Below are 23,397 nucleotides of genomic sequence, written 5' to 3'. Positions count from 1 at the left end.
AAACATCCATCATTTGTCTAATGTTCAATGATTCTTTCACCTGAAATAATTAGTATTGTAGCTGCAAATTGGTGAAGTTTAAACTCTGTTTCTGTTGATATTTTTAAGTTTGACATCTAACTAAAAAGAATGAATAGATTAAAAAGTACATATATATGGTGAAAAATTTCAGCCATAAAAATAAAATTATATTTAAGAGAAAATGGATAAAATTTCAAATCATTACATTAAATAAAATAAGCCAAGACTCCAAAAGTTAAATAGATATGTTCTCCCATGTACAGAATCCAGTATGAAATAAGCATGTGCACAGATGTGTGTATGTATGGTCATGAAAACAGAAAGAGGATGAATAGATTTTGGTGAGAGGTATAAATATATCTGACACAGGCTGCAAGGGAAGACTACCAAAAGATGTAAGAAGAAGACCAGCAGGTGAAGAGTTGGGGACAGGGGAAGACACTATAAAAGCATATACGAAACCGTTATTTTGAGTATTAACTTAAAACCTTTTACATGTTCCCTATCTGTGCCTTAGCCTGCCATTTATGTAAACATGGGCTCATGGGCTATTCTATGAGTTATGCTTTATTTATTCTTTTATTTTGATGCTTAAACTTTCCTAGCTCCCTTCAGGTTGGCTCCTGTGCCCTACTACGGCTCCAAGATTCTTATTTTCTTGCACAGCAGAATCCTTCTTCCAGGCTTATTTTTATTTATATCAGCATTAAAAATGAGAACTTCGGGCTGGAGAGATGGCTCAGTGGCTAAAAGCGCTGCCTGTTCTTCCAAAGGTCCCGAGTTCAATTCCCAGCAACCACATGGTGGTTCACAACCATCTATAATGTGATCTAATGCCCTCTTCTGATGTGCAGGTAGGTGTACATGAAGGCAGAGCAATGTATATATAATAATAAATAAATAAATCTTTTTAAAAAATGAGAACTTCACATTGATACATTGATGTGCTGTTTCTACTCTCTTCAAATGCCCACCCCCCCTCCACCCCAGTTTCTGTTTACCTTTTCTTTTAATTGTCTTTGCTGTGGGCAACTCATGTTTCCTTTAAAAATATTTTCATTTATGTTTTATCTTAATTAATTATCTGTGCCCAAGAGTGCAGGTGCACACAGAAACCACAAGTGTTGAGTCACCCTGGAGCTGAAGTTACAGGCAGCTGTGAGCTGTGAGCTGCGCTTGGGTCTTCTCTTAACTGCTCCATCCCTCTAGCCCCTTGGGATCAACTCTTTTCGTCTTATTCCAACTATGTATTATAATTCTGTACCTACCATCAAATCCCTAGGAAAGTGATTTTCAAACTATTGTCACTTCGAGTCAATTGCGGATTTTTTTTGTAATGAAAGGAGATTCACAGATGATTGGTTGTTGTGTACAGGTAGAACTGAGAACCAGGAATTTCCCTTCCCACCTAATTACCTTTTTTGAGCCAACCAGAGGTAGACAGATGGCACAAGCAATAAATAAGTCTGTACCTATGTAGTTAGCATATCAAATATTAAATACACATGCTGATTAGGCCTTCCTAACTAGTGCATTTAGATAAGATCATCTGGTGTAAAATTTTAGTTCAGTGAGCTACAGCTGAATTCTAGACTAGCGCGCAAACCTTTCAGTAGCCCTTTTGGCCTTTGCACAAGCTGTGTTTTTAAGTTTAATGAGGGGAAAAGGAAACAGGGCCTTGTTAACAGGAGTATTATTCCAGCAAGCCCCAACCTGCTCACTTGCCCTATACCTATATGCAGTATGACCTGTGGAACACTTTCCCATCTTTCTAATTTGGAAATATAATAAACATTTGTTAATAGCACACAGTGCTAGGGATAATCCATTTGGTCTATGATTGGAGAGAAGAATGAAAAACAAAGAGTACTGAAAAGGAAAATGTAGTACCCTGTAGAGGAAAAATAAAACAGGTAACAGGGTAAGAAGCAATGTTAGGAAAAAAAATCAGTATTGGTGATCATGGGGTGGTGACATGCCTACTTTAAGAAATGGTTGCTAGTAGTTCTCCTAATACACTGCTAAAAAAGAGTAAAATATACTCTTCTATCCAGAATGTTACTTACATGCAAATAAAAATCAATTTTCACATCAACTCACTAAAAGAAGCATAATTCTACTTTCCTTCCAGAAAAGATTATAACAGTCATGTTTTTAATGCAATCGAACTGATGACGCTGCTTTTAAAAGGCAGCTGGGAGTTCAGATTTCCAGTGCTGACAAGTCTCTTCATAGCCAGTCTACATGTAAGTGAAGTTTAACTATGCTCACAAACTTAGTTTATCTTAGCCTTTCTAGTTAAGATGTGATATCTTCAAAGCCTTAGACCTCCTTAGCTAAGACTGGAGTGCTGAACTGAGAACTAAGTCTGCACTAGTGACAGCCACATTTTCTTAGGAAATTCATCCCTCTGGTGTTTAGGAAAATCACACTCATAATAAAGACTCATAGAACTTCTGGTTATTATCCAGTAGGGCAGTTTTTCCTAAAATATACATGCCTGCATCTGCTGTACTTCACAGCTGTTACACTAACAGCTGACAGAGACAAGCTGTCAATGCCAGGAGAAACAGGAATCCACAGAAAATGCTTTGTTCCCCACTATCATTCTCCAGTTTATCTTATGTGTTCCTAATTCCCTACAATACTATGAGAGTATGTTACCACGAGTGGTATTTATTACTCCTTATGAGAAATGCAAGGCAGTTAATAACCCCAAGACAATACTTCCATTTTATTCTATATCTTATCATTCCACAGGGCAAAACTCTCTTTCTCTTAGACTCTGGCTCAGACTTCTGATATTCACATGGAGCCATGCCTGTCAATTTGAAATGTGACACAACTGACAGGAAAATGAGAAAAAGATGTCACTATTACTTTTGGCAATTGCCAGAACAACTCTATCTTACTTCCTACCCCATAAACTTAGAGGCAGCAAGACCATTTTCATTTGCAAGAACGAGAATACCATTTCAAAACTCCTAAATAACCAACAGGAAAATGGAGTGTTCAAACTCGCAGCTTCCCAACAGAAGTGATTCATGAGTGCATCTGTAGTTTACTGGGGAACACTGTGTTGACACTGTAACTCTTCCTATTATTACAACTGGAAGTCCAGACTAGTTATGATCAGATTGCCCACACAGGCATAACAAATACTGTAAGCACATGGTCAAAAGACCAACTCAGAGTAGGCTTCCAGCAGGTCGTCAGTGACACTGTTCAAATGACTAAGGATAGTAAACACCATCAAGTTATATTCAAATAACTATAATGCGGACATTACCTTCCGAGTCTGCATTTTCTCTGTTCTCCTCCGAAAGGCAACATAAGGGTCATTGTTGGTAGAGCCATCTCTTTTCTCTTGCTTAATCTGGGGGATGAGGGATGGCCCCCTGCAGTTTTTCCGTTTTCTCACCCAGTAGTCATATACAGCTTTAATAAGGTAATCGTCTTCATTTAGCAGCAGTTTTGCTTCTTGAAGTGTTACAAGCTAAAGAGAAAGCACATAAGATGTCATAATGAAGATGTCTAAGAAAGAAATCAGGATAAACTACAGCAATCAGAGAAAATGTGATCCATTTAAGTAATTACATATTGTGATGGGAGGTGAAGTTATAATTCTATTCAACCTAGCAAAAGTCTCTTAAACTGGATGTTATCTTAAAGATTCGTGTTTTGCTCAGGGAAAGTCGTGGCTCCACTACTTAAAACATCTGGTAAGGAGCTGGAGAAATGGCTCAGTTGGCAATATGCTCCCTTGTTTAAGCACGGGACCTAAACTCAGGCATCAACACCCACATAACAAGGTATGTGCTGTGTGTGCCTGTAATCCCAGCGCAGAGGGACCTCGCTGCGTCTTTCTGGCTGGCTCGGTAGTGAGGAACCATAACTCAAAAAAAGTAAGGTAGAGAGTCAAGCAGGTATCAGCCTCTGGAGCGCACAAACATGCAAACAATTTTTTCATGTGAGTTCCTATATTGACAGAACTTTACAGAATAAATGTATTGATTGCTGGACTCCTCAAGTCTATGGTATTGACTTCTCAGGTTGATTAACTGGACTACAATAATTTGGCTGCCCTAGATAACTGTGTGTGTGTGTGTGTGTGTGTGTGTGTGTGTGTGTGTGTGTGTGTGTGTGTACATGCACACAAAACTCTTCCTATAGATACAAATGGAAGTTTAGCCTAATTATAATCAGCTTGCTAGGACAGGCAAAATAAATATTGTAAACACATGGTCAAAAGATAACTACCGTAGGCTTTCAGCAGGTCATCAATGTCACTGTGCTCAAATGATTAATAATACATTACCAAGCTACATTCAGTTAAACCATTACAATCTTGCTGCATTACTTCAGGAAGGTTTTCCAGCCTTAAAATGACTTATGTTTTCTTAATTTAGAGTTTACTGTAAATACCAGACACTTCCATTTACATCCTCTTAAAAAGCTAGGTGACTGATCGGATCTTCTCAAGGAGAAAGGCAATATATATGATTAAGCAAATTTTTATACATTTTATTTTGAATTACACAAGCATTATGTCTGCTGAATTCATAAAGGAGAAACAAATCCTTTAATGCCTATGTCAGAATGCTTATGAAAAGCATCTGTCAGTGATATGACAGTATCTTGAACCTGGGGAGTGCTGAGAACAAGAAATTTTTTTAGCACTAAGTTAGGCCGAGTAGTAAGGTTACCCTTATATATAATTCATATAAGAAAAATATACTGATAATTCAACTCATATATTCTAGTCCATGTGGCAATCAATTGAGTGTAAGAAAGGACTAGGTTTTTTTGTTTTTGTTTTTTGAGACAGGGTTTCTCTGTGTAGCCTTGACTGTTCTGAACTCTCTTTGTACACCAGGCTGGCACTGAATTCACAGTGATCCGCCTGCCTCTGCCTCCCAAGTGCTGGGATTAAAGGCGTGCGCCACCACTGCTCGGCAGAAAGGACTAGTATTTTTAAACATGATCTTTTCTTAAAGTTACTTTATTTAAATTATGCTTACTTAATTCGTATGTGCACATATAAAAGCATGTCTGCACATGCCTCAGTTCCTGTGTGGTTACACAGGACAATTTTCAGCAGAGGGTTCTCGGCTCCCACCTTGTTGAGGCGGGGTCTCTTGCTTCTTGCTGCACTGTGAATTGTAGGTTACCTAGCATGTGAGCTTTTAGGTGACTCTCCTCCCCTGCTTGCCATCCTGTGAGTACCAGGATTACAGATTTATGCCACTATGGCTGACTTTTTGCATGAGTTCTGAGACCTGAACTCAGGCCTGAACTCAAGCTTATTGTTGCTTTGGCCTGTTAGGTATCTATCTCCCTGATCTTCTAAATGGGATCTTAAACAGGCAGCTTCAAACTGTTGAAGGTTGTCTGGAGCACATTCCTAAGGCTTACAAGAACAGGACTAGAACTACAACAAGAGATCTGTCTGATCTTTCTTGTACACCCATGTGTGCCTGGCAGGTGTAGTGTAGCAGACTGGACTCAGGGCCTACTGCGGGCTGAGTGAGAGCTCACCTACCAACCTACTGCTAATCCAGAACAGACTCCTGAAGCTTATAAGATTCTACCTCATAGTGACAGCATCACTGGCAGCAATCATGTGTTCTAAAGGCCAGAAAAAAACAATCCTCCGCTATGCTGCACGTGTTTCAGCTGTTTTATCATTATGTTGCTGGTATTATTTTGTAATCTTCGCTAATTAAATCAAGACCTTAGTCTAACTGTAGAGTAAGGAGGGGAACAGAGCTCTTTTTCAGTCGGCAGAGCAGCAGCGAGATTCCTACCCTACACCACACTGTGGCTATTTCCTGTGCTCCTGCATGTGCCAGGGACTAAATAACCTGTTTACCTCTCTTTCTTTGCTGCTCTTTGCTCCAGCTTGCAATTTCCTCTTCTTTTTAAATATTCTATATTACAACTAATAATTTAATATATAATTTATGATTAAACATTCTGACACTTTTCCAGTATCAGCTAGATTTTCCAAATATCTAAAAAAAAAAAATCAAAACCTCATGGCATTTATGTATCTGTTTGTCCATTTGTGTGTTTGTGCACACGAGGTACTGTGCTACTGTAGTCCTGGTTCACATTCTGCTCAGCCTTCTCACTAGTGGGATGACGGGGTGGGCACAATCATGTGGACTTTTTCAACACTATGAACTAATTTAGAAAACTGACCTTCAGCATCATTTTATTCACTAAAAGGCAGCGAGAGCCCGTGGTGACGTGGCAGGCATGGCTGTAGTGAATGGATGACTCCTGAGACAGCTCTGGGCGGCTCGAGCACCCGGACATGGAGGACAGGGGGACACTCCTGACCACTGGGCTATTCCTCTAGGCCACTACAAACTCTGTGGCACCAAGGACCACTTACTTTGCTGACAGGATCCAAGGCCTTGCCATTTCAATGTATTTTGAAGAAACAAATACATTGCAAAAGAAAATTAATGTTTGTTTGTTTTTATAGAGGTCAATTAGGCATAAAGTATTAACTAACTGTGGAAGATTGTGGAGAAAGTGAAAATAAAGCAAGATAAATTCTCTAGCTAAACACTAACAAAATGGAAATAAAAGCAAGAGAAACACAAAGCTGAAAGAGAATGTGGGAACTTTAGGTAGTGTACTGGTACAATCAGATAAAGGCAGAGTACGGAGGACGCTCGTCCACTGTCTGGTAAAGCATGCATTTCTTCTCTATGAGACTGACTCTCCCACAGGCCATCTTGTCTACCTTTCTTCTTTCAAATTTGGTGGTTTACCAAATAACTAATCATTTACGTTCAATTTAAAGTGTTAAACGGTACCTTTTCATCTTATGCTCTCCAGGAATGAGTAACTATGCCGGTTTACAATAGACATAGTGAGGATGAGATGATTTTATGCAGATGACATAAGAAACATTTTTATTTATCAAATAACTCCTAATTTACAGTGTTACACAATTATGAAAAGCCAAAGTAAGGAAAAATATCAGCATTTAATTAAGTATAAATATACAATGTAATACACGGATTATTCTATATGTATTAAATTGAAAGAAAAGTATTATTTTCAAAGGTCTTCAAACTACATTAATGAAGCTCACAGAATCCCAGTCTCAGAGACAGGATCTCTGTGAAAGCATTGTAACATCAGCCACGCATTATTTTTCCAAAGACCTATCCAAATAAAAAAAGGGGAGGGGGCTTCTATTTTAATTCTAAACCTATTAATTCTACAGCTAAACAACACACTACTTTCCTTCCTCATATGGAACCAAAACTAAAGCACTAAGATTCATGTGATTGCCAGACGTAGTGACAAACATGTGTAATCTCAGCAGCTGGGAGTTAAGAGGTGTGATGGTCAGGAACTTCAGGCACATCTACATGAGACCCTGCCTCAAAACAAACAAAACCAAAAACCAAGGAAACATACACATACACATCTCACACTATTTCACTCATCTCCTCACTTGAGATAACTACTTAAGAAAAATCTTTTTAATTCTGTCTTTCCTTCAAAGTTTTAACTATTGTTTTCATTTAGAAAAAAATTCTAGCCATATACTGATAAGACTGTTGATGTGCTGAAACCAACCTCTGTAGCAATGTGAACAACATGCTGTTTTTCCAGCAACAAACAGTTAAATCTGGGTACGATAAGACTTTGAACTGTAGTGGAAACCATAAATATTAAACTCGAATTAATTTAAAAATTAGGTTATCTGTGGGTCAGAACAATGGCCCCACAGCTAACAACACGGGCTGCTCCGCTGAGGACCCTGCTTTGTTTCCCAGCACTTACATGGTGGCTCAGAGCCACACTGGTTCCAGGTGGCCCAACGGCCTCTTATCTCTGCAGGCACCAGGCACACATACCTCATATATAAACATGCAAACAAAAACTCTTGCTCATATAATTTTAAAAATATAGAAAGATTTTTAAATTAGAGTCTCTTTCATTGACTTAATAACATACATGTACTAAAAATATCGCAGCATGGGAGCTTGAGAGAACGGCTCAGTGGTTAAGAGCTCTGGCTGCTCTTGCAGAGGACCTGGGTTTAATTCCCAGCACTCACATGGCAGTACACAGTAGGCTGTAACTTCAAGATCTAACACCCTCACACAGACATACATGCAGGCAATGCACATAAAAGAAATTATATAAAAAAATCATGATATATAGTGTGACTACTTTTTTAAAAAAACTGTACTTTTTGACAGCCATAATGAAGACTAGACAACAAAATGGCCTTCTATCAACATATTTTTCCTGAAGAAAGAACTCTGTAACTATTCAGGATGCTCGAGGAATCTTGCCAGGAAGACCCCATAGCTCCAGCTTCCCTTCTATTTCTAACCTTGTAGATTCTGGCAGGGAACGAGCACCAGAAAAACAGAACTGCTGCAAATCCTACAACTTTATAATATGGATCTCGGCTGAGGGGAAGAAGCAGGGTAGAAGTTAGTGTGGCTACATTGTTTTCAGGCTGTGAAGATGGTAGACTGTAAGCAACAGTGAACATCATGCTGAGATTTAGACCGCAGCTTACTAAAACTACAGTACTAGAAACGCAGCCTTGGCCTTTTAGGCAAAGGGAACAGTGAAGCCCAGAGAGAAGCTGTGTACCTAGAGTCAGGTGGAAGACAGTTCTAGCAAAAACTAACCCGTTTTCCTTCTTTTTAAAGAAAAAAAGATTTTTTTTTGAAATTAATAAAATAGCTAGGAGAATAGGAGCCCAGATGAGAGACAGTAAAAATAGGAGAGGTGGAAAAGACAATACACTACTTCAAAATAAAACCACTACTTTCGTTTAGAGTATACTTGGCTGTAGATGGTTATAAAGAAGCTGATCATTAAGTACAAGTCTAGTCAAGCAAACGAGAGATGAAGCCCTTATGATTATGAGAGAAAGAGAGCTGGATATTGGACAAGGGGTCTGAAAATGATGAATCTGAAACGTCTGCTATGTCAGAAATGTTCTAGAGAAATACTGCCTGGAACTTAACAGCCAGAAGCTGCTGGTAGCTTAAGTTGTTTAAAAAAAAAAAAAAAAGAGCTGAGGACAGGACACCAAATGAGCATTAATACATGTGGCAGACAGCCTGGTCTACAAAGTAAGTTCAGGATGGCCAAGGCTACACAGAGAAACCCTGTCTCGAAAAATAAAAACAAACAAAAAAACCCAAACAACACACGTGGCAGAAAAAGGCAGTGGAAAAGGAGGAAAAAAGAAAACCATCTAATGTGGTCAACATCACCTAATATAGGTATACTGAGGTGAGCACAGGTTGAAAGAGGCTCCTGGATAACAATCTGGAAACTACTAGAAACTTAGAGAATTTGATTTAATAGTTTATGAGTAAAAGCTTACAGTACATGTAGGAAGCAACAAGTATTTCTTATCCCTTGAAATTTTAAATTTTTTAAAGGGATGAGAAAGATGAGATTAAATGAAAGGGTCTCTTGGAAACAAAGATCCTTGGATACTTTTTGAGATGACAAAGACTTAAGAAATGTGAAAAAAGGTAAGTAAAAATGAAATGCTAAAGAAATATGTAGTTATACAAGGAAATCGGGAGGGACTGAGATTCTGCCTTTGTAAGAGGATAAAAGGATGATATGTAAGAAAGAAGGAAGGAAAATCACACAATTCACCGGTGACGGGTCTCTGGTTTTCCCATGCACTGTTAGAAGCATTCTGTTTGGGCAGGAATGGTGGAAGGTAAGACGTAAGAGTCTTCCCGTGGGAGTGTATGCTAAGTGAAGAGTGGTGTTAATAAACACGTGAAAAGAGGGTCTAAAGGAGCTAATAGGTTTTATATTGGAAACATTAAAAGTAACTCTTGATAATGTTTACTTTAAAAACTTGGGCATGATTCACACACTAGCAATCCCAATACTCAGCAAGTAAGGCAGGAGGATAAAGAAGCACAAGGTCGCCCTCAGCTATAGTGATTTTAAGTATGGCCTACAATAGATACACATATTTGAGGAAAGGGAGAAGGAAGCCCTTCTGTTTTAGAGAGTATTTTATTAAGGTGTTCATATTGACAGGAAAGTCGATGAAAGAGAATACAATTTAAGGTAGACTGTGGCAAAAACCAAAAGACAAAACCAACAAAAAACAAAATCCAAAACAAACAAACAACCCCCCTAACAAAACACTAAAAACATTTTCACTTAGAAATGATGACAAATGTACAAAGCAGTTTGCAAGAATAAATCACTTCAAAGAACACTTGTGTGTTTTCCAGACCAAGACTCATCCATTGGTAACTAATACTTTTATCTAAACCATCATCTACTTTCCAACTTCATCAACTGACTAAAAAATGGTCCTATCACTTTCCCCTTTCCAATAGGAGTTGCAATCTAAGTTCAGGCATTGGAATTAGTTGTCATGACTGAAAAACAGACTAAAAAGGAAAAAAATGGCGAGTTGAGTTTAGGTAGTCACTGAAAAGCCTTGTTAGGACCACCCAGGGTGAGAGAGTGAATTTAGTCTTACAAGGGTCTGAGCTTGAGGGGTCTTAGTGGAGGTGCAAAGTTCTATCAGAAGAGGAGGGAAACAATCCCAAAGCATCTCAGAGAAGTCACAGGCAGAGGTATCCATAAAGCCAGCACTGAGGGGCATTATCCTAGCACATGGGTAAGGACGCTGAGAATAAAACTTCAGTAAGTCAGCTAGCTGTAGTCCAGCACTCAAGGCGGCTGAGTTGCACACTGAGCTCCTGAACAACCTCCAAGATAAGGGAAGACCTTGCCCCGAATAAATAAAAACAACCAACAAGAGAACAGGAGCAGCAAACTACAGATCAGCAAAATAAAACCAGAGGGACAAAATTGTTTAAGAACCCTGCAGACCGATGTAAGATAAAGAGCACAGCTCAGCTGTAGTGAAATCTGTTAGCATGCAAGGCCCTGTGAGCTATCTCCAGCACTACAGAGGGGAAAAGGACAGGACAGAGGGGAAAGAAGTAATAGATGGAGACCGAAACCAACTACAGCATTTCTAACCATTTTAAAAAATGACTTCATTAATATGATCTCCAGAATGACAAGAACAAAAAATTCGCCTGTCTTGTTTAGCTCTTCTTCCACCAACCTAATAAATGCTAGCTAGCTAACTACAAACTCACCCTTATGACAGCCCCCAAAAGCAAAAGCAAAAGCAAGAGATCCATGGAACAATGGAGCGGGGACTTAGGGCAGCTAGCCTGCAAGTTCTTAGTTCTGGCACCAGGATCTTATCACAGTCCTCTGTGTCCACTCTACATTATTTCTCTGCTTTTAAGTAGGTGCTATCAAGTCCTCTGCTTAGCCAACTCATTTGAAGGCTCAGAATCTAACTCCTAAGCAAAGAGAAAACACGGTGCATTGAGCATGTGTGCGCAGTGAGCTGCCAGGTGCACCTTGTTTATCCTGTTCTTACTACTTGAATAATAAGCTGTACAAGGGTAGGGCCTGCCCATCATTCAGTGTTATCATCTATTTGTTTGCCTTGACAGTAAGAAAGCAAGCCACTCAACAGAGAACGGAAGACTTGTGATGAAATGGTATCAGCCACACCAAATGAATTTCTAAGCTACTATGGAAAATAGAGTCAACTGTAAAGGATTAGCCCAGTCTAAATTTGCTGGGAACATTTGTATATAAAAGGACCACAGAAACTATTTGACACCTGTGAGCACAAAGCTAATGACTCCCAATGCGTTAATCAAGAAAATTTTTCTAATAAAAAAGGATATCTTTAAAAATTAGAAAGTTTAATATTACAAAACTAAACTTGAGGAATGCTCTTCCCACCATTCATTCCTGTTTCTCAGGCTGATCTTAAACTTTCCATGTCTGTAGTACTTCTGACTACCTCTGCAGAGCTGGGATTACAGGTACATGCTGCCGTACCTGGTTATATGACAGTGCTGGGCACCAAATTCCAGGCCTTCAACATGCTTGGTCAGACCGTTACCAACTGAGTTTCAGCTCCAGTGCCAAAGTATGCATCTTTTGAAAGAACCCTGGGCATTGCTTTCTATCAAAGCCAAGGGAAGACTGCTGACAGTAGAGCCAAGCACTTTCCAATCGAAAGGCTCTGAAAATGTCCTGAAGAGATGGTAATACCTGAGAGCAGTGGTTCTCAACCAACCTTCCTAATGCTGCAACCTCATGCTGCGGTGACCCCCGACTGTAAAATTATTTTTGTTGCTTCTTCTTAACTATAATTTCACAGTTATAAATTATAATGTAAATATCTGATATGCAAGATATATCTGCATATATCTGTAAATATCTGATATGTAACCACAAAGGGGACACAAGCCATACGTTGAGAAACACTGCTTTAGAGATGTAAAGAAGTTAAGTTGTAGGGGAAATTAATTTTCATAGGTAAACTGGTGAAAATAATTAAGACTCTATTGTATAATTATTTGTTATATCCCTAACTTCCTTATAAATGACTAATTTGCACATTAATATACCACACAGGTACACCAAAAGTAATTTTAAAAATAGTTTATTTTAAAATCTAATTATGTAACAATACATCCTTTATTATAGCAAGCTTGAAAAAAATAGCATAAGGAATACAAAAATCCCTAATAATTTCAGCATCGAAATACAACCATTGTTGACATTTTGTTGTATCTTCTTTTTTCCTAACGCATACATGCAAATGTTTTAAACAAAACCCAGCTTTCTTTTTTATTTTTATTGTTTTTTTCAAGCCCCGATTTTCTAAATAAATTCTATATGTTGTTTTTAAAATCTAGTATCACATAATAAACAGTGGAATAGTCACCATTCAAACTCATTTTTTAAAATGTCTGCATTTTATTCCATCTAACAGACAAGTCTCCCGTGTGTGTGTGTGTGTGTGTGTGTGTGTGTGTGTGTGTGTGTCTGTCTGTCTGTCGGTCTGTCTGTCTCTGTGGTGCAAGGGAGAGGATTCCATGTCTTAGACATGTTAAGAGCTTCACTGCTGAGCTACATTCCCAGCAACTTATTTACTTTTCTGCAAAATAATTCTAGACACAAGGTCATTAAGTCAAAAGAATAAACACTTAAAGCCTCCTAACATGTGTAGTTTAATTCTTTCTAGAAAGACAGTCATTATTTTAAATTCCTTGTGAAAGTTTGGAACAGCTCACTAAAGAAAATTCTCAATTACTTTATGAATAATTTTCTACAACTTAACACTGAGTAATGTGTAAGTTATTAAAGTTGGTTAAAAATAATAAACATATAAACTTGAGCAACTAAATAAGATTTAAGTAAATTAGTTCACAAAACCAATTAAACAAAATTAGTTACTAAAATACTTAGACTATGCAAAGGATCAAGGCATTCTAACACTCCTTACCCACATGTGAAGAAGTCAGAACAGTATTTATTCTCTATGGTCCTATTCAGGAAAATTATGGTGAAGTTATTTTGTTCAAATAGAAATTCTAGGATGTCAAAAAATAAAAATAAAAATAAAAAAACAGGGGTGGGGGGGGAGAAAGAAAGAAAAAGAAAGGAAGAAAGGAGAGAACAAAAGAGAAAAGCAAAAAAGAAAAAAATTCCAGTGCAGCACATTCAGACAACACAGGTGGATGAGGAGAAGCAAAGGTGTTGACTGGTTTAATTATAGAGATAAGAGACACTTTTACATGGTACAGTACCTGGTTAGAACTGGCTTTTTCAAGTCTGTCAATCATAATTTCAAATTGCAAAGGTTTAATTTCCATCTTTCTGTTAAGTCTATTTAATAATGTCTCATCTTCTGAATCCATATCATAATCTGGTTGCTCGTTGTCTAGGTTAAAAGCTAGAAGAGAAAGGAAGAATTCAAACTGAGTTGAATTTATGATATGAAGCTATACATATAGTTTTAGAGGCTGTACAATGCTTTACATGTGATTAAAGTTTGGTGCAATAAAAACACTGACTGAGAAAAGTATTTTTTAAAGTAGCTCACATATATGACAAAATGTAAAAATTGCAATAACAGAGATGAACATAAGCAATACAAGAACTATGGAAGAATATTAAAAATCCAAAAATTAAGCTTAGCATAAACATATAATATAAATCATTAAAGATAAAATGTAAAATAAAAATATTTTTAAAGGTGTTAAAATGGCAGACAAGTTACAAAACAAATTAAGGCTAATGCCTACCATTATTGTAAAGCCAATAAACAACGTATCTTACAACATTTAAAAAAATCCAGATACACTAAAATATAAAGAAGAAATTACAGAAGAAAAAATGTAAGGACAGTTTTAAATTAAAACATAACAAAAACTAATTAAAATATCTGGCTATATAAAAATTTAAATTTCTACATAAAAAAATTTATAACAATAAGTCAACAGACAAACTGAGGACAAAGTGATACATAAAGGGCCACTTTCCTTACAACTTCTCAGAAATGTAAGAAAAAGCCTAATACCTTTAAAAAAAACTGGCAAAGAATTTTTAATGGCGAATAAATACCAATGGACTTTTAAACATGCAAATTAAACAGGCACAAACACAATAATTATTTTTCACTCACCAGCTAGACAGAGATATAAAAGTTGATATTAAGCTATTTTGGGCTGTGAGAAGGAAATTGTAAGCTGGCATTTATCAATTAAAATACATGTTTACATAGGAAAAAATATATAAAGAATTGCTTGTAACACCAGCAGTAAAATGACCAGTCTACAGAGGAAGAGAGAAGTGAGGGTGTGCACATGCCCAGACTGTCATGGGAAGCCTCGGGCTGCCCTGTGCTGTGAGCACTCAGGATGGGAGTGAGAGCAGAAGGCCAAGGTGTGGAAAGGACACGGGTAGGTATACATACATATGTTTTAAGTGCAGAGTATTTCTGAAGGAAAAATGAAGAAACTGCTGATAATTATCTATTTCTGATCAAGAGGGGCTATAAGGATAGGAGTTCAAGAATGGAAAAGAGAATTGCAATTTTCTCTCTGGTATGTATCATCTGACATTTTAAAATATCTGTCTTTCCTGAACAGGCTAAAGTACCCAAGTATGTACTGAAAATACATGGTGAGGTTTCAGAACAAAGCAGTAAGGAAGAGCAATTCCCAGCACGCTGGTTATTTAGAGCCGCCTGCATGTGACAGTAGATCCATAGGTCACTAGCCTCCACATCTGCATCCCTCACAGTTGGCACGGCAATCTTAAGGGTAATTTCTAACAGTAACATGAGAAACAGAGGTGTGTGCTCATAAACCTTAATAAATCCAGTCACTACAGCTAAGATTAGGATTCTAATCCATTCTTTAAAATATTTTATCACTAAAAAACAACAATAATAAATATGAATGTTAGTCAATATTTATGAACTTTCATAGCACTTACTCTATAGGCCAGGCAATGGCCAAGGAGCTTTACACCTAAAATATTGACTGCCTCAGCCAATGAGTCTCATATTCTGAAATTTTATAATGTTGCTATACTAAACTTGTATTACATCCTACACAATAAAACTAGTAAGTGAGGAGGTCTAGATATTGGCGAACTTTGACATACTATTCTGTACTTAGGATTAATTTAAAAATATACTTGAATTTTTAAAAACATAGTTTTATCTTCTAAATATTGTTTAATTACATGATTATCATTTATTTCAAAAAGTTAATCCACTTCGTGCTGGACTCAATGAGAGATTATAAATCCATAAAAGATTATGATATTCTTTCTTCCACAAAGAAAACACTATTTGCAGCTGTACACAATGAAAACCCTTTAGTGTGTAGAATAACAACAGTTAGCCAGGGAGCTGATAAAGTAGAAGCTATTTTAAAGAAAGACTTTTCCTAAATGCTAACCACAGTTAACCCAGTATATTATCTTCCACAGTAAACAGAATTCCAAAAGTTCAAGGTCAAAGCTACATATATATATAAAATTTGCACGGCCATCTTGTACACACCTACCTAATCTTACTCACCTCTCGCTCCTCCACCTCCTATCTGCTCTATCTTCTTATTCTATTCTGACAAAAGCCAGCACCCCTGCTTGTGAGGCAGGGGAAAGGACAAGAAAAGCTAGGAAATAGTTTAGAAAAATTAATGGTGAGAATTGACAGGAGATCTAACAATGTGCTAAATAGAATCAGGGCAAAGATTGGCTTAAACTAGCACCAGTACTCTAATTATTTTAGCATTACCATTTTTCTCCTTATTTGAAAACAGTACAAGAATCACTAGAGATTTAGACTTTCTGCTGCTTCCAAATCAGGTGTATGTGTTTCAGCATTCTGTCTACCTCATACTTGATTATATTATGATATAAAAAGGCAGATCCTCTTGTAAAAGCTGTCACTATTTTTATTATATTTATATACCTCTACATAGTACTTGGGGGAAAATGAGTACTAAAATGCTGTCAGCTAAAACAGCATTGGTTAAATATGGTATAAGAGATTCTTTTAAACTATAAGCAGAGTATTTATAATTTATTGATACCTGTTTATGAAACCCAGAAAACTTTTGTTCTTGCTATATAACAAATGATATAAAGAATAGGTTAGTGTTTCAGGCCAGTCAAACAAAACAAAACAAATAAAGAAACAAACAAAAAAAAAAAAAAAAAAAGAAAAGAAAAGAAAAAGAAAAAGCAAGGGGAAAAAAAAAGGAAAACATCCTCCTTAAAAGAAAAGGAGGTATAAAGTGGCGATGGAAGAGCTGGAAATATCTTGAAGTAATAAATGGACAGAAAGTAAGGTATCATCCACAGAACATTCCTACATCTAAGCCTCAAGGACATTGAGAATAAGGAGCAAAAATATTGTAAGAGCCAGAGGATCAGGGAGTTTGCTGTGAGGCTGTGTCTCCTAGTAATGTCAGAAGCTCCAACCAAAAAGTCTCATCAACATGACTGCCCAAACATACGCTGAAAAAGGACAGCAACAATAGACATGCCAAATGAATGTGGGAAAGCCCACAAGACATAACCCTGCAGGCAAGTGAGGAATGCTGGGAGCAGAAGAAATAGCCTTTGCCAGGGAAGCGCACACTAATCAGTTGTCTGGTGCCAAACAGTCAGCCCTGTAAACATACAGACAAGTAACATATGGACTGAACAGGTTAAAAGTACCTATGTATATACATAAGCATACAGGATTGTAAAAAAAAAGGGGGGGGCAATGAATTTAAAGAGAGTAGGAGGACATTTGGGAGGGCTTAGAGCAAGGAAAGGGGTGTGAAATTTTTAAAAAGGCACTGACAAGGTGAATAACAGCGTATGTCTCTCTCCACATGAAGATTTCTTATGGTAAAAATGTATCAGCAATGAAACAAACAAACAAACAAAACACAAGAGGATTTAAGAGTGTGAATAATCAAGCTAAGGAAAAACAAAGTGGGAAAGAAGGCAGAAAGTTCCCTGCAGTGTCCACCAAGAAAGTTTGGTTGCTCTCTCTAAGAAGAGTAACAGCTTCTGCATGGGAAAGAAATTAGAATAGTCTCTTGACAGCATATACTAATTACTTACAAGCTGACTGGCTATAGCTTAGGGAATATACGCACAGTTTAGCCAAGTCATTTAGCATTTTACCATATTCATATCAAAAACCTAATAAGCACAGCAGCCCAATGGAATGAAAACAGATAACCAGGAAGACCAGATTTCCAATAGCTGAAAGATGGCAAGATTGAAGTAGCCAACTAAACATGGTATAAAACGAACCATATTCAGTGGCACATATGACAATGAGGCAGTTGTTGTCATCCCTTCACAGTATCATTATCAATATGACTTAACTACTATATAATATCATGCTCATTATATGTTGCATAGTACAGAGAAACATGTATTATCTTCCTCTATCACTCCTCTCAAATCTCTAGGAATGAGAAAGAAACTAGCTTAGTCTTTTTCTAACCCTTCACAGTTTTTCCCCGACTGGTGATGCTGGGAGAGCCTAACTGGGTGTAAGTTGTCTCATGTCCTCTTTTGCCCTCCTTCCAGCCTCCAATGAATGGTATGTACAAGAGGCTGAAGCACCTGCAAGTGAAGATATGATGTCACTGACCCAGCAACAAGTTGTATGCTAAGGGTATTTAATGAAGATCTTAATTAGAAAGACCTGTAAGACACATTTTTTTTCTCACTTTCTAATAGTACTATTAAAGCAAAACTGCTTTCTCAGTTTTGAAGTAGAAAAGAGAAAGGAATGGTACTTTGCTTAATATAGTATTTTAAACAGTATTTCTGCTACTCCTTTTTGTTTGTTTATTGACACTATAACACCCTACTTTCTACAACTTAGTTCGATCTCATGGTCTTTAGACAATACAACCCCACAGCTTACTTTACTCACCTACTCAAGCTCCTCTTTTTACTTACACAAGAGTGCAGCAGTGTGTATAATGTAAGTATTTTCTGACATACTGAATGTGCCTATCAGAGTGATGAAAATGCAAGGCTTTACAAATAACAAAGCCCATACTGATGACTTCTCTTTACTTAAAAGGTTCTCAGAACTTTATATACAGCGGATTTCCTCCAATAAAAACAAGAACATAAGTTAAGTAAGGCAGAATGCTCATGAGGCTTGTCTCAAAATTCCATTCGCACAAAGCAAGTCATTAGAGCTGATGAGAATGTAGTGAAAATTAACAAGAACTGTTCCAGAGTTACATAACATGGATTAGCGGGGTAAGAGAACATCAAAATACACAGTACAAATCAGAAGTCCTCTTTTGTATCTAGAAGTTAGTTAAAATCACGCTCCCTTCAAAAAGGATGAGTGCGAGTTTGAAAACAAGAAGTTTGGTTGAGCTGGGCGGTGGTGGCGCACGCCTTTAATCCCAGCACTCGGGAGGCAGAGGCAGGCAGATCACTGTGAGTTCAAGGCCAGTCTGGTTTACAAAGCGACCAAGGCTACACAGAGAAACCCTGTCTCAAAAAAAATCAAACCAAAAACTGTTTCCTAATAGTAAAATATTGAAGAGGAGGAGGAGGAGGAGAGGAAGTAGTAATAGTAGTAGTAATTGCTGTTGTTGGGTTGAAAATCTTTAATAAATAGATAGATATTTTCCTTTTTCAGGGTAGCTAGAGAACTACTCTCCTCTCAAATATCAGCCTGAACGTGAATTCTTGAAAGCTTCATCAGAAAACTGTGGACTAAAACACTAGCTTCATCAAAGCAAGCAGAGGTACCATCAGTGAAGGTGAAACACACGAACCAGCTACCTACTACAGCTACTCCACTCCTAAGTCCACCCCTAACCTGGCCACCCAGGAAGAAGACCTAAGAATCCTGCTGTGGGGAAAATGGCAGATAAAAACACTATCAGCTACATGATCTTATTAAAAAATTAATGGATAATTTAGCTATTTAAGCAGAAAACAAACAGCAGGAAGGATCTCAGAGGAAATAGACAGTGCCACAAGAAAAACAATATATCCTGAAATTTATAGTGAACAATAGGACAGGAAGAAAATGCTACAGAAAAAGAAACACATGCACAACAGAAACAAATGTCAAGCATGTGAAAAAGCTGAAAATCCCCCCCGCCCCCCATACGATTTGTCAGGAGCAACACTGAAAGTTAAAAGATACCATGTTCAAAATTCTGATGGATGATGGGTTTCCAAGGTAAAACTTAATTTCAGACACGGAAGGCCTGAACCAAAGTTCACTTGCTATGTACACTTTCTAGGAAGCTTCAGGAAGATATGTCCCATTTAAATGGAGTAAATCTAAAAGGAAGAAGGCATGACCATCAAGAACTGGAAACAAACACATGAGAGAAGCAAGAAAATTCCCAGGATGATGAATGATAAACAATCACCAGTCCTAACAGCAGCCAGTCCAGAATAGAGTAGCCAGGCGAATGGCAAGAAAGATCCCTAGAATTCCAATAGGAGACTATGACCTTCTTTGAAGATACTGTGAAAGCTATCCTCCTGTCAATGCTTGTGTCTAACGTAAGCCATAGGGTTTCTATTGCTGTGATAAAACACCATGACCAAGAGCAACATAAGAGGAAAGCATTTAATTTAGCTTAGAGTTTATAGTCTATCACTGAGGGAAGTTAGGGAAGAAACTGAAGGGGGAGCTGATGAAGACGCCATGGAGTAGCACTGCTTACTGGCTAGCTCCCCATGGCTTACTCAGCTTGTTCTCTTACACATCCAGGGCATGTCCATGATGGCACTGCTGCAAGTGGGCTGTGCCTCCCACATCAATCACTAACTAAGAAAATGTACCACAGGCTTGCCTTGCCCACAGACCTATCTGATGAAGGTGGGGTTTTTGTTTGTTTGTTTTTTGTTTTGTTTGTTTTTTTCCTTTTCTCAACTGTGGTTCCCTCTTCCCAAATGACTTTAGCTTGTGCTGTTTACATAAAACTAGCCAGCACAGCAATAGATACAAAGAGAAGAAGAAACACCATGAAATAAATCACTGCTAATCACCAGTGTCAGCACTTGCTTAACATAACTGAATACTGGGTCAATAGTAAAGCCAGAGTCAAACATTGTGCCAAGTGTGCTGAGACATGAAAGAACTAAATTCTAATCTTGAATAGTATGCAATAAGGAGGTAACATTTTAAAGGTAGTTTAAAGATAGTACCATTATTTGGAATGTTGAAGACAAACATTGAAAGAAAAAAGTTCCTGTTCGATAATAAAATATTGGGACAAAACATAACTTAAGGGACAAAGGGCTTATCTGGTTATATCACAGTAGGGAAGTCAGAGGCAGGAGCTGAGAGAACTGGTCATTTCACATGCACAGTCAGGAGCAGAGAGCAGTGGGATTAATGCAAGCATGCTAGTTCTCAGCTGGCTTTCTCCACCCTCCTACAGGCCATTCTGATCTAGACATCCCTCTTTGAGACTCCCTTTCTTGGACATTCAAAATTCAACCAAACTGACAATGAAAACTAACTGTCACATGCTAAGATTAAAGGTAGCTCCTTCATTAGAGATGGACTTTCTAAGATGTTATTACATACATTATGCATAATAATAGACTTCACAACGTTTCTCATATCTAATGTACTGCACTCATACCATTATCCCTAACCGTCTTTTTCTACTTTCTTGTCTTTATGTGTGTGGCTCTATGAGCTGCATTAAAGTTGTTTAAAAGCACGTGTTGCGATCTGTCTACAGGCACATGAAGCATCTTACCAGGGCTTCTTCCACCAACTTTCCTCATCAACTTTAACTGCATGCAAACTCTCAGAGAGGTGTGGGGCCCCCTGGGCCTCTCTCCCTTCCTGACAGGATGCGGAAAGGCCCACCTTGGGTAGATCTTGTACGGATAATCATAGTTGCTGCAAGTTCAGGAGTGTAACAGCCATGTTGTACCTAGGAATCCATGTCTCACACCAGAGAAACTGAATTATGTGGGAAATCTTTTTTTTTTTTAAGTTAAGCCTAATGATATATGTATTGCTTTTATTTTTTTAAATAAATTTACATTAAACCCTAAAGAACAAAACAGACACAACAGGTAATGATGAGAGCGTGGATAGCACTTAAATATGGACTGTGGGAGCCAGGCATGGTGACACACACCTTTAAGCCTAGCACTCAGAAGGCAGAGGCAGTGGAGCTCTGTGAGCTTGAGGCCAGCCTGATCTACAAAGAGGAGCCTGGATAGCCAGTGCTACACAAAGAAACACTGTCTTGAAAAACTAAAAACCAAAACCCAAATCCAGTTAAGAAGGAGGGAAAAAGTAGGAAAAAATCCAAGTTCCAGTTCACAAGCATTTAGAGTTTTATAATAACTCCATCTGCTTTCATTACTTGAATGGTAATTAGCCTTGTGAAATCATCCTTATAAAATATATTAACTATTTCAAAAACCTGAGCTTCTTTTCTAGCTTTAAAGTGCTTTGTAAGACTAGAGGACAGAAGTTACTCTTTGCTTTCTTTATAGCCTAAATATTTCCAGTTAATTCTTTAAGTTTTCATAATCAAATTTTATTCAGTAGTGCTAGAATACTATAAATTACAATTATTGTTCACTACTGAACACCAGTGTCTTTAGTGTCTTTAGTTCTAAATGTGCACTTGTACATATATTTTTCCTAATCCACAAAGTCAGAGAAGTATTTTTATCTTTGTAAATACCATTACTAAGATTCTATAAGTTTTTTGTTTTTAATCAGTGTGCATCAAATCATACCAAATCTTAGCACCCAAGACGGCTGGATTCTGAGAAAAAGCTATTTTATTTTCCCTCCATTTCCTGTTGCCTGGAAGGTATACATTCACTAGTATCTTCCTTTAGTCTGTGACTTATAATGTCTTTTGTTATTGAGAAACTTAAATTTTTATTAATATTTAGGAAGCTATCAAGACACTGGAATAGAGTTGTCTGAGTACAGAGGAACAGTACTGGCCAGCTGAGTGAAGCCGATTCATTACTATTTTACCTAGTTTTGTGTCTGATGAAAATCTTCCATAGTGAAAGGTTTAAAATACAGAAAGACTATATAAATAATCCTTTTATAAAAAGGTTTAACCTCATCTATATTTGATTTAAATATAAATTTAAATAAATATCACTTCATACACTATTAAACTTACAAAAATTGTGAAGTCTGAAAATGACCAGTATTGGTAAGAATAGAAAAAAGAATTCTCATATACAAGTGGGGAAAATACCAAACTGGTACAGCCTGTTTGGAGAACAGCCCTACTGGTCTATAGTAAAGTTAAACATGAACTTTGTAGAAAACGCAGCAACTCCAATTTTAGACCTATACGCCACAGAAGTACTCATAAATGAGGGCAAAGTGCATGTGCATCCATCACTTATAGCACTATTTATAAAAGCAAAAAGTTAGGGAAAATGACCTAAATGTTCATTATTAGAAAGGGATAAAATGAGGTATTATGTACAAAAATAGTTTTGAGTTCAATTTCCCCCAGCACATACATCCACACGCATGGCATAGTTACAAAGTTAAAATTTTTGTTCATGTAAAACCAAAAACACTGACACACCTAGCAGGATGACCATGTCTGACAATCTGAGATCAATTCCCGGAGCCCATGCAAAAGTAGAAGGAAAGAGCTGCCCCAAAAGTTGTCTTCTGCCCTCCGTACTTGGGTTCTGAATAATAATTTAAAATTTTAGTTGTCAACACAAATGAATTTACTATAGTAAAAAATGTCTTTCAGTGGTGAAGCAGTAAACTAGTAGAGCAAGGGTCTTACAGGCAACAATGCAAAAGAACAAATTAATGATACATACAACAACTTGAAAAACTGCAATGGAATTATGCTGAATTTGAAAAATATCAATTGTAAAAGCTCCATAAGATTCTCGAAATGACAAAATTATAGAACTGGACAGGAGATGACCAGCTACAAAACAACACCAATAAATTTA

The 23,397-nt window shown here is 37.4% G+C and overlaps 1 protein-coding gene and 1 long non-coding RNA gene across 3 annotated transcripts in view; one reads left to right on the top strand and one right to left on the bottom strand.

Moving 5' to 3' along the window:
- The window catches only part of LOC311607880, a 426,536-nt gene that overhangs the window by 161,951 nt on the left and 241,188 nt on the right, over window positions 1–23,397 (top strand). The gene's annotated exons all lie outside the window — the stretch shown is intronic.
- The window catches only part of EPC2 (enhancer of polycomb homolog 2), a 99,097-nt gene that overhangs the window by 26,801 nt on the left and 48,899 nt on the right, over window positions 1–23,397 (bottom strand). For both annotated transcript variants that reach the window (XM_084799161.1, XM_084799162.1), the window contains exons 3-4: window positions 13,701–13,846; window positions 3,311–3,517 (exon numbers count right to left, since the gene is read on the bottom strand). In XM_084799161.1, the coding sequence (XP_084655287.1) occupies window positions 3,311–3,517; window positions 13,701–13,846 (353 nt within the window). The remainder of the gene's footprint in view (window positions 1–3,310; window positions 3,518–13,700; window positions 13,847–23,397) is intronic.

Source organism: Acomys minous, assembly GCF_964271855.1.
Source record: "Acomys minous genome assembly, chromosome: 10".
NCBI classification, from domain to species: domain Eukaryota; kingdom Metazoa; phylum Chordata; class Mammalia; order Rodentia; family Muridae; genus Acomys; species Acomys minous.
Note: the sequence above shows the minus strand (reverse complement) of the source record. Positions and strands in the feature narration are given on the sequence as shown.